Source organism: Delphinus delphis, chromosome 12, assembly GCF_949987515.2.
Source record: "Delphinus delphis chromosome 12, mDelDel1.2, whole genome shotgun sequence".
Classification (NCBI taxonomy): Eukaryota; Metazoa; Chordata; class Mammalia; order Artiodactyla; family Delphinidae; genus Delphinus; species Delphinus delphis.
In genome coordinates, this window is record NC_082694.2 from 10,233,831 (window position 1) to 10,245,805 (window position 11,975).

General features: G+C 57.0%; 1 protein-coding gene across 1 annotated transcript in view; it reads left to right on the top strand.

Moving 5' to 3' along the window:
• The window catches only part of FAM178B (family with sequence similarity 178 member B), an 81,762-nt gene that overhangs the window by 52,338 nt on the left and 17,449 nt on the right, over positions 1-11,975 (top strand). The window contains 1 exon segment of the mRNA XM_069541287.1: positions 5,541-5,628. Coding sequence (XP_069397388.1) covers positions 5,541-5,628 — 88 coding nt within the window.

Consider the following 11,975-nt stretch of genomic DNA (forward strand, 5'->3'; position numbering starts at 1 on the left):
AAGGTGCTTTCTTCACTCAGTGCTGCAGACTTGATGTGTCCCTCAACAGAACTCCCCAGGGGATAGCTTGTGAGCACATACATAGAAAAGGAAGCGCTGCTTTCTAGGATTCCTAAGAATAAATCATACCAGACTAGCCTCATTTCGTTTTTGACAGGCTAACCAGAAGGGTATTCTGGAGAGGGCTGTCTGGGTTTTGTAGGGCCTTTGACGGAAACGATCATCGTATCTTGTGACAACATAAAGAAACGTGGGCTGAGCGATGTCAACTTAGATGGGCTCATCACCCAGAAGTGCTGCTAGCCATCAGAATTGGCCTGGAGGGCAGGCCCAGGCGGCCACCCAGAGTTCCGTCTTCACTGACAGGTTGGCCAGCGCAGACCCTGGGTCTTGGACGAGACCATTAATAGAACAATGGTCAAGTTCACACATAACATAAATGTAACTGACAGCAAATTGAAGATGCCGGAACATCTCAACCGACCATAATGATGGGCTGAGTGGGAAAGAGAGGCCCAGCTGCACAATTAAGAACAGGATCTGGGAAATGGGATTTGACGGCCAGACGTGTGAACTAACTTTGGGCCCAATCTGTCAACGGCGTAGCATCTCGAGGCTGCCCCTAAAATGAGTGTCAGCCTCAGCTCTGAGCGCCTCACTTGACGGGTATGTCAGCAACCCTGAGGCACTTCATAAGAACCAACCCAGAATGGCAAAAAGATTCCAAAGGATAGAAAAGAGTAGCTGTTGCACTGGGGGAGGGGTAGCCATGGGAAGTTCGGCGACTTCCTTCAAGTACACGAAGGCCCTAATTAAACGGACGGATATGTGGGTACCAGGACATGAGACAGGGTGACTTTTAAGGTATCTTAAGCGTAGTGGTCTGTGGGTTTCCTCATAATACCAGAGAGAGAGGGAGGGAGGGAGGAAGGGAGATGGGAGGAGGGAAGTTGGTTGTGATCGTCTACATGAACTTTATTTACTGAGCAGTAGTAACCTTTTTATTTGGTTATACTATGCATGCAGGAGAGGACACATTAGAGGTGGACACTGTACACTTTGCCAGGCGTCTGTGCAACCACCACTGCATCACAGGCCAGAATGTCACCTGCTCCCCAGAAGGACCCTGGGCCCCTCCCAGGCATTCCCTCTGCAAAGAAAACCGCTTCCCCAGCTTCTCTCCCGTAGGTGTGTGGTGCCGGGCTTTGAACATGGGTACCGGTGGGACCAGTAGATGGCTCCTTCACGTTGCCTGGTGGGACCCCACCGTGTGGATCTGAGGCTGTCTGAATCCCACCGTCTCTTCCTGTCTGCACTGTGTGTGCCCACACTTGTGAGTGTCCCAGCGGGTGTGGGGATGACTGGGCAGACGGCCGGAGAGTTTACCCTGACCTCTGAGCCCAGCTCCTTGTTCTTCCTGCCCAGGTGGCACATGCTCACGTGCAAGATAGGCGACTCCAGGGAAGGGCTGAGGGGCGGGTGGCATGAGAGGCGGTCGTGATGCCTGAGAGGCGGCGTGGACAGCCCGGGAGCGGCAAGCCGGGCAGACGCCCTGGGGCAGGGTGTTGGGCGGCATTTCCATGGCGGAACAGGCCGCTGCCGTTGCTTCCTGAGCTGCCCTAGAGACATGGAAAAGGCCGTTCACGCCTTTGGCCAGATGCCTGGTGGCCTCTTAGAGTAGTTCAACCTCAGCAGAGCCCAGTTCCCCTCCAGAGGGACTGCGGTGACCTGTGTGGTTGTCCTGACACCCTGATGGCCCGAGCTGGCAGGTGCCTTTGCAGTCCTCAGAGCACCCACAGGCTGCCCCTTGCAGGAGCTGGAGGCTGGAGGCTGGGGAGCAGAGCGCCTGCGCTCCACTTCCCGGCTCTGCTGTTGGTTTGGAAAAGTCATTTCCCCATTTCCCAGCGCCTTAGGCCCTCTGAGAGCTGATCCGGTGTCCTGGTCTTACAGCGGCCCGTCAGGGTGGCGGGGCAGGACTGAGGCAGAGGCCTGGCCTGGTGTGATTTCAGAGGGCTGGAGCCTGTTGCCTTATATGACACTGGCTGGCATGGCTCCAGTGGCTTCTGCATCCTCCTGTGTTCGCCTGGTTTGAGTTCCGGGGGGGCCTCGCCGGGTGGGCTTGGGCAGCTTCTGGGGGAGGACGGCCCGGGGCCAACCTCAGCCGGGCCACGGGCCCCCCTGCTTGCCCCCTGCACAGTGTGGGTGGTGTTTGGGGTGAGTCTTTGCTCCTTCCCCTCTGTAGAGTAAGTTCTCAGTGTGGAATGAAAAAGTGGTCCTGTTGCCTCTCCCTGTGTCCCAGTGGGAGCTGAGAGGGCAGGGGACTGTGTGTAGAAGGCAGGGAGGGCGGTCAGGATGAAAGGCAGTGGGCAGGCGGGGAGCGCGCCGCCCTCAGATGTGGTTTCTTTTCATCCATTCGCCCCCTCGGCGCTCCTTCTGATGCTTGCCTTCTATTTCTTTCTGGACAGCAGCTCTGTCCTGACCCACCCGGCCCACCTCTTCCCTTCTGGAACCACCCCCAGCTCTGCTTTGCCGGCCTGCCAGCACCCCACCCCCGGGTCGGCCACTCCGCACCCGCTGCGGGTAACAGCGCTCCCCAAGGCCCGGGTTTGGATTAATGAAGCCCAGATGCTGGACTGGGGACTCCGGCTGCAAGTTCTCGCGTTGGAGCAGCAGCTCGGCTTGGAGGGGCCGTCTACCTCCCCCCGCCTGCCCCCTCCCCTTGCTCCTGGCCCAGCTGCTGCTGGGGCTCCCGGGGAACAGCTGGAGAGCAGGTTCTGGCGGTGGGAGCCCAGGGAGATACGCGGGTGGGGCGCCGGATGAGGGCTCCCGTGTTCTGTCCCGTGACGCAGTCCAGATGGGGCTGCCTCTCCCCAGGACTCGGAGGGTGGGTGGGAAAGCTGGGGCGCTCTGCAGAAAGGGAACCGAGGTCACCGGTCCAGAATGGAAGGGGATGGCCGGCCCCTCCCAGGGTGGCCAGATAAAATACAAAGATCACATGGGAGAAACTCAGGCTAAAAAAAATTGTTCTTTATCTATAGGAAGTTCAAATTTAACTGGCATCCTGTATTTTTATTGGCTAAGTCAGGCAGTCCTTACCACCCCCCAGCTGAACTTCTTCTTTAAGTAATAGTTTTATTGGACTGCCACATACAAACAGAACACAGACCGTAAGTGTGTGCTCAGTGGGTTTCCACAAGTCGAACACATGTAAAACCAGCACCCAGATCAAGAAATGAGGGAATTCCCTGGCGGCCCAGTGGTTAGGACGCGGCGCTTCCACTGCCAGGGCCCAGGTTCAGTCCCTGGTTGGGGAACTAAGGTTCCCACGAGCCACATGGTGCGGCCGAATGAAAAGAAAAAGAAGAAGAAGAAATGAGACGTGAGCAGAGCCTGCCCGCCACCCGACCCCTGCCACGTATCCCCGTTTCTGTACTTAGTGTAAGTGAAATCATACAAGTGTATTCTGTTGGAACTGGCTTCTCTCACACAGCCCTGTGAGGCTCCCCCGTGCTGCCGGATGGAGTCGTGGCTCATCCGTAATCGTTCCGCGTGGGCTTGAGATGCGTGAGTGGAGCCCAGTCCCTCTCTCCATTCTAGTGGCGGATCGGTGCTGCTCGTGCCCCTCTCTTTTCTCGTACGCCGTACGTGTGTGCCCGGGATTAGGACTGCCGGGCCGTGGGGCGGGCACACGAACATCGTTATCTTTAGTAGGTCTCGCCAGGCAGTTGGCCGAGGTAGGTGTATGCATCCGTGTCCCTGCCGGCTGTGTGGGAGCGTCTCCCCTCTTTCTCGTGTTTACCCTTCTAGTATGTGATGCTGCTGTCTGATGCTGCGTTTTTCCCTTTTTTTTTTTAATCAAGAGCCTCTTGCCTTGTTGATTTCTCTGATTTTCTTGAATAAGATCAACAAGGCCCCTGCTTCAGGTACCACCTACCCTCCTGGCTTGGAGAAGGCCATTCCCACCTCCGTTCCCCACCAACTGGGAGCCCCTCCTGCACCCACGTGAGGCCATGGCAGCCACAGGCCCTGGGGAAGTTGCAGGGGCGCCTTCAGCACCGCTCAGGCGGGGCTCAGTCCTGCTTCCCCCAGGTACTTCCTTAGGGAAACATCATTTCCGAGGGCTGCCTGTCCCCGATGTCCTGTCCTTCGTTTCCCCGTGGGGTCGTCCCAAGGATGGGGGTAGGGGCGCCCGTGGGGACCCTCCAGCAGTGTTGTTACCAGAGAGCATTTCTCCTCTATGGAGCCGCTTCCAGCCCACCTGGTGTCCTTCGTGTTCCTTCAGTTTCCGCCGGCTTCAGAACCTCTCCTTTGCTTCCCCTGGTGGTGGCTTTCCGCGGGAATCAGCGACTGTGGGCCACATCAGAGTCCGTGCCAGGGGCTGCCTTCTGCTGTCCATGGGGGCAACAAGTGTGTGAAGCCTCGAGGAGGATGTAACCCTCCACCCCTTCTCGCATCGCCCCTCTCCAGCCTCTCCTGGCCACTGCCACCCCTAGCCCTGTCCTCTAGTCTCTGCTTCCCTCCTCTCTTCTTTTTACTCGCTCCAGCCCTCAAGGACCCATGAAAATCAGAGCCACAAACGTTAGCGTCTAAAATCCCCATTAGAGGTCTTTACTCCTGAAGAGTGGAGACACCAGCTCCATCCTGAGTGAATCAGTTAGGACTGTTTGGCGCTAGACTTAGGAGCCCAGCTCAGACTGACTGAAGAAGCCAAAGGGACTTCATCAGCTGAGCCAACCAACCCACTGACCGCACGGGTCCGGGGGCCGGAGGCTTCAGGCAGGGCAGGCTCTGGGTGTTGTCAGGGCTCTATCTCTGCTTGTTGCATTCTCCAGACTGCCCCACAAAGAGGCAGGATGGCCACCAGCGACAGCGGGGTCACCTCCCACCTGATCAGTGGTCCTGCTGGAAAGGCACACGCTCTACTGGTAGCTCCAGCCAAGACCCCGAGGCCACCTCTCAGTGGCTCAAACACAGGGAGTGAGGGGCCAGGCCTGGCTCACGGGCCCACCCTGGCAGCCGGGATTTGGGCCGGGTGTGGTGGGTGAGGGTTTCTCCAAAAGAAAGTCACTGGATGCTGGCTGAAAAACACAAGAACAAAACCTGGCCTCACCAAGCCCCGGTCACCCACCTTCCACCAGCCTGCATGGGCTGAAAGCTCATGATGCTGCAAGGGAAAGAAAAGGCGACGGTCTGTGCGAAGGAGGTTGAACGGTCCCGATCTCTGTGTAGCACAAATATATAGAGGAAAAAACTAAGCCGGTAAATACCACTATGCGAGCCTCTGAAGTTACCACTTCTTTTAAAAAATAACTTTTTTCTTTTTGCTTATTTTTAAACTTGCCCAGCTTGCATGTTTTATTACTTCTAAAATAAATAATAAACGCTATAAACCAAAGGAGAAAGCCAAAGTTCCCTACGTGGCTCTCCCCTGTTCACGTCTCGGTGTGTGTCCTGCCCCTCCTTGCACCCACCCTGGGGACTTCAATCCCCCCCCCCAGGGTGGTACACCCCCTCAGTCTCTCTCGCCCCTTCTCTCACAGGCAGCTTCGACGCCAGCTCAGCCTCGTGATCATTGCCCGGCTGCTGGACCAGCAAGGGACGCTCCCTCTCTGGCAAGAGAAGGCCCAGGTGAGTCTCTGCCTCAGCATCCGCTGGGGAAGCCCGGCCGGCTCCTCCCGCTTCTTTTCCCGAAGGTTGGGAGCCTCAGGCCGGCGGAGTCCAGGTGAGTCTGAATTTTCTGCTCACATCCTTGCATTCGACGGTTACTTTTTGCACGCCTACTCTGTGCTCGGCCCTGAGGATAGAGCAGTCAGCTGGGAGCAGGTATTACTTTTTCAAAATATTGCGGTAAAATATACGTAACATAAAATTTACCATTTTAACTTTTTTTTTTTTTACCATCTTAACAATTCTGAGGGCAGAGTTCTGACCGTTTTGAAGTGTGCAGTTCCACAGTCTTGTGCAACCGCTGCCACCATCCACCTCCAGAACTGTTTCATCCTCCCAGACAGAAAGTCTGAATCCGCTGAACACAACTCCCATTCCCTCCTCCCCAGCCCCTGCTTATATAATTTTTTATAGGTGGAAAAACAACAAAGGTGAAAACGAACACTACTAAATTAACACTGCTCGCCCCCAGTGACCCTTCTGCCCCATGTCAGGCATTCTTGGGGCAGCAGGGGAGGAAGTACCTTCTTTCCTCCACCCTCTGCTCTCCAAAAAGCTCCGACTGCAACCTCCTTGCAGCTCAGAGAGCAGTAGTTCAGGGGCCCTGGGGGCAGCATGGGTCACAGCCAGCCCGAGGGCGGGTGGCAGGGGTCTTGAGAATGCTCTCACCGGCCTCCCCCCACCCCAAGGGTCTCCCTGGAACCCCAGAAGAGCTGCTGGGTGCAGCTGAGCCGTCCAGTTCTACAGCACGAGACAGGCAAGGCAGTCCTGGCGAAAGGCTGCGTCTCTAGTCACTGGAGGTCCACGGGGCAAGCCCACGGCCAGAGCGCTGAGAGGATGTTCTGGACGCTCCTGGGGCTGGTGGGCTGAGTCTGAGAGGCCACGATCGCAGGGCGGGAGCTCAGAAAGGCGACCGCTTGGGTTGGCTCATCTAAGCAGGCCCGGCCTGGCTTTGCCCCGGCTGCCCCCTCGGCCTTCCATGCTTTCCCCAAGACTTAGGACGGCGTGAGTGTCTTCTCACCCCAGTTCCAGCTGAAGTGTCACCTTCCGCAGGAGGCCTTTGCTGACCACCCAGTCCAAAAAGTGCCCTGGCATCTCACACACACACACACACACACACACACACACACACACACACACACACACACACAGCATCAGCAGCTCCTTGAGTGCAGGGACCAAATGGTTTCTGCTCACTACTGCCCGTCAGCTCCTAGCACAGTACCTGACACACACAGGACCTCAGCACACACGTGTGGGCTGAAGGAACCCAAGGTTGAATTCCCAGGTGTGGAAAGGAAGGTTCCCCAGGCAGAGACCTCGGGAGGGCAGGAGGGGAGGGTGGCCTGCTCAGGGGTCACTTCACAAAGGTGAGAGCCTGATGACAGAACATCTCTGCGAGAAAGAGAACAGAGGGGCCAAACGGTTAGGGGCGGGGCAGGCAGAGATGCACCAGCGAGGACAAGACAGAGTGATCCCAGGAGGCTCCCGGGGTGGGGGCAGCCTGGTAGACAGGCTTTGGTGTTGACCCGAGTGCGGCCACCGAGCTCCTCGGAGAACCCAACACATGTCAGCAGAGCGGAGGTGAGAGGCCAGAGTGTCGAGATCAGGAAAGGTAGGACTGGCTGCACATGGTGGGTGGGGGTCGCCACCGTCCGTCCGGCAGCGCTTGGCAGTGATCAGGAAATAACAGGCTGGCTCGAGCATGAGGGTCAGTTCAAGGCTTGGGGTTTTGTTTTGATTTGTTTTTTATTAGCCAGAGCCTACGCAGGGGAGAGTGCGGGGAGCGTGATGAGGGCCAGAGAGTGGCGAGGGGAGTGGTGCTGGGGAAGAGCTGGGTGGTCTGGCCTGCCGGGGACCTGGAGGGGAGGCGAGTGAGCGGGGCTGGTGGGGGCGGGGCGGGAGGATGCCTCCCCCAGGGAGAGCTGGCCTGGGAGCTCTCAGTCCGTCTGGCGCGGAGTCCAGCCCTGCTCTTGTGGGTCCCAGCTCCAGGGCCGTCCCACCACACCTGTCACCCACCTGCCCGCGTGCCTGCCGTGCGTTCGTGAGACCCCAGCCTAGCGCCTCCTGTGTGCCAGGCTCTGCACCGGGAGACGACCTCGGAGGAGAGGATGTGAGCGTGAGAGAGGCAGGCCGAGGGCCCTGTGACTGACTCTGCCCGAGGGCAGCGAAGTGGCTTCCAGAGCCGTCCCGAGCCAGGTCTCGAAGGGCGCGTCAGTGCTCGTGCCGCAGGAAGGAGAGAGGCGGCAGGCGGGCCAGGGAAAGCTGCGCCAGACCCGCGGCGGCTGGAGAGGCAGACGGGCAGCTCGAGCCTGCCCGCTGTCCTCCTGATGTGCTTCCCCGTCCCCACTGCAAGCCCGCGGCCGCTGCACGGCCTCCTGCCAGGTCTCTGGGCCGCAGGCGCTCCCCTTTCCAGTCAGGCCTGCCGGGCGGCTCCTTATGAGACACGCCTTCAGAGGGCCACCTTGGCCCTGCAGCCGCCCACGTCAAGCCCCCACGCCCCGCTTTCCCCACACCTCCTCGACCACGTGGCTGCCTGGGCCCTCCTCGCGGGCCAGCCCAGCCACCCTCTGCACGTGGCTCCGTGCCTGGAGCACTTCTTCCTTTCCACCCGTTACATCCCACCCGAAGTGGTGGCTCTAACGTGCTGCAGAGCATGGCTGAGCCCCGGTGCGGGACAGATGGGGAAACGGAGGCAGGCACGGTTAGGAGACTTCTCAGGGTCACGCAGTGGGAAAGCCATGGAGCCAGGATGCAAACCCAGGTGCCTGGGACCCCTGCAGTGTGCCGTCTCTGCTTCTCCAGCCCCTTCCTTGGATCCTGTTGTGGTGACGGCCTGGACCACACCTGCTGCTTCAGCTGAGGTGCCCGGCTGGTCCCTTGAGCTTTGGTCCTGGCTGGCAGATAGGAGGACAAGGGCCGGCCCTTCCTTCATCCATGCATAAGTGCTTGATAAACCTTAGCAATTGATTTACTGTGAAGGGGACTTCAGTGGTTGAGAACTGGCTCGTTGAAGGAGAGGATCTGGGGTGAGTGCCCAGGCAGCGGGTTCTCAGGGCACCGCTGGGCAGGAGGAGTCCCTGATGCCTGGATCGCTTGGTTCTCCATCTCAGACTGCAGCCGGAGGCCCCAGGAGCAGGTGCTGAAGAACTGAATTTGAGGGACAGGACTTCTGTAGGTGGTCGAGATGCAGCAGCCCCAAGGCTTGCATCTTCCAGGAGAGCCTCAGGTTCAAACTGCTTCCTTCGTGTTGTTCCTGCAGATCATGGGAATATCCCAGAAACAGCAGGGTTTTGGCCCCAAGGCACTAGTGTGCTCCAGACACGGCTCAGGGCACTGAAGATACAACCCTGAACAGCGTTCGTTCAGTCTCCTCCCCTCATGAAACTCAGCGGAGACAGACACAGGCACCAAGAGAGAAGTAAATCTTTGGCATTCCAGATGGTGCTAAGTGCTATGGAGAAAAATAATGCCAGATAAAGAGGAGGGGGAGTGTTGGGGGGATGCTGTTTTATAGGGGTGAACAGAGAAGGGGACATTTGAGCACCAACCTAAAGGAGCCACGCAGGTTTCTTGGGGAAAAGCATTCCGGGCAGAGGGAACAGCCGGTGCAAAGGCACTGGGCCAGGCAAAGGCCTCTCAGGTTGGAGGCAAAAGGAGAGGCTGGTGTGGCTGGAGCAGAGGGCTGAGGGTGGGTAGGAGGAGCTGAGGTCAGAGGTAAGTGGGGACTCAGGTGGGGGCTTGACTTTCATGCCAAAGTGGAGAGCCACTGGAAGGTTTTGATTAAGAGGAGGGACATAATCTGATTTTTAAATTTTTTTACAATTACACTGGCTGCTGTGTTGAGACTAGACTGTTGCGGGCGGAAGGAGGCAATTGCAGTAATCCTGGCAACAGCTGATGGTGGTTTGGCCTGGGGAGATGGCGGCGCACGCAGGTGGCGAGCAGTGGTGAGATTCTAGGTGTATTTCCCAAGTACAGCCAGCAGGATGTGGAATGGGAGAGAAAGGAGGCGAGGAGGCCTCCAAGACCTATGCAGCTGGCAGAATGGAGAAGCCCTTTACCGAGACAGGCAAGACACAGGTGGAACAGGTTTGGAGAGAAATCGGGAGTTCGTTTCTTATCCCAGGCCACCTCTTACAACACAGCAAGCCTGCTTTGTCAAGCCACGCCTTCCAGTTTGGAGATTGGAAAACACGGGCTTCAAATGGCCAAAACCAAGGGAGACAGAGTTTTGCATCTACTATGGAAAGGCCAGCTGCAGACCTGACCTGCTATTCGTTCATTTGCTCATTTAACAAATGCTTATTAAGCATATACAATAGTTCCTGCTATCCGCGGGGGATACAGTCCAAGATGTCTAGTGAGTGCCTGAAATGATGGATAGTACTGAAACCTATATATGCTATGTTTTTTTTCCTGTACATACCTACCAATGATAAAGTTCAATTTATAAATTAGGCACAGTAAAAGATTAATAACAATAATAATGAAATAGAACAATTATAACAATATACTGCAATAAAAGCTACGTGAGTGTGGTCTCTCCCCATCAAAATATCTTATTGTATAAACTGGATGCCTTTTTCATCATAACTAAGCCCTTATCGTGCACTGTGGCCATAACTTTTACATTTTGAGATGCAGTAGCAAAACCAGCCATGGGTTTCTTTTTCCTTCTTCGCAATTTCACGGATCGGAGATTTGTTCTTACTGTAGATCTTAGCAACCTCAGCATGTGATTTTTTTCCCTTCCTTCTAAAGTCCAGAACTTTCACCTTGTCACTTAAAGGAAGCACTTTACGGCTTCTCTTTGACATATCTGAATTGCCAGCATCACTACCCTTGTGCGTTGGGACCGTTATTAAGTAAAATAAGGGTTACTTGAGCACAAGAACACAAGCACTGCAGTACTGCGACAGTCGATCTGATAACTGAGACGACCACCCGGTGACTAACGGGGTAGGATCCGCTGGGCACAGGGACGTTCACATCCGGGGAGGAACGGAGCAGGACTGCACGAGATTTCATCACGCTAGTCAGAAGGGCGCGTGCTATTGAAAACTTACAAACTGTTTACTTCTGGAATTTTCCATTTCATATTTTCGGATCTCGGTTGACCACGGGTATCTGAAACGGTGGAAAGTGAAACTTCGGATAAGGCGGAACAACTGTGCCATGTGCCAGGTGCTGTGCAAGGCTCTGGGGACACTGCAGTGACCCAAAACTGTCCTCACGGAGCTTACGTTCTAGTGAGGGGCAGGCGACAAGTAATAATAAACATAACAAACAAGAAAATTACATAGCATGTCAGAAGGGGTGCTTGCTGCCGGGTAGATGGGCGGGCAGGTGTGGGGGGGGGCGCTCACTGGGAAGGTGGGCCCGGAGGAAGGCTGGAAGGTGGAGGGGGCAGCCGCTCAGTGTCCGGTCAGAAGGCCCAGGCAGGGCCCAGGCTCCAGGGAACAACAGGGGCCACCCGGGGCCTCGCAGACATTTAAGATGCTGGCCTTCTCCGCTGGGCCGATAGAAGCAGCTGCCGGAGTCTGAGCACAGGAGGGACCACCGTGTGGACAGTTGCCTCGCTGGAACTGTCTGCCGCCTCTTGCCGGGCAAACCGACAAGGCCAGCGGAGGCCTGCCTTTTTGGGTGATCATTTGCTTCTTGTCTGGGGACGTCTGTCCTAACAGGCTAAGTGTTTGCAGAGACAGCTCCCAGCGGTGGGGGTAAAGTGGGGAGGCGTGCTGGTCAGAGCCTGGCCCTGCTGGGACCCACGCAGCCCAAATAAGTCCTGACCGCGCGGAGAAGGGTGTGTCTCCCAGGGAGGGGATGACTGCGGCTGCCAGAGCTGGGAACAAAGGAGAATAAGCAATCAGAAGGCAGCAGCTTGCCGTGCTGAGCAGAGTGAAGCTGTTTTCACAGAGTGAGAGGAAAACCGTGGGAGCAGCCAGCCACTGCTGTGTGCTCCCCGGCCCAGCCCGGCCCGCCCAGGGCTCCTAGCAGGGAGGGTCCCAGCTGGGGCGGGGCTGCCTGCCGAAGGGCTGCTTCTGGGGGCGTGGGCTGCAGAGCCCGCTCCTGTGCTTGCACAGCTGTGAGCCCGGAGCAGGCAGGGCTGTTTTGGAAACTATCGCCAGACTTGGAAGGCCTGAGCAAGGCGGCACAGCTCTGGTGTCGGTGGAGCTCTAGATGGTGCCTCTCTTCGCCCAGAACCTTCCCCCTCTCTCTCTCCCTGCCTCCTGCCCTCCCTCTCTGAAGGGATCAGACGCTAGGCCAAGAAGCCCTGGCCCCTTTCCAGGAGCCGAGGCCCCGGG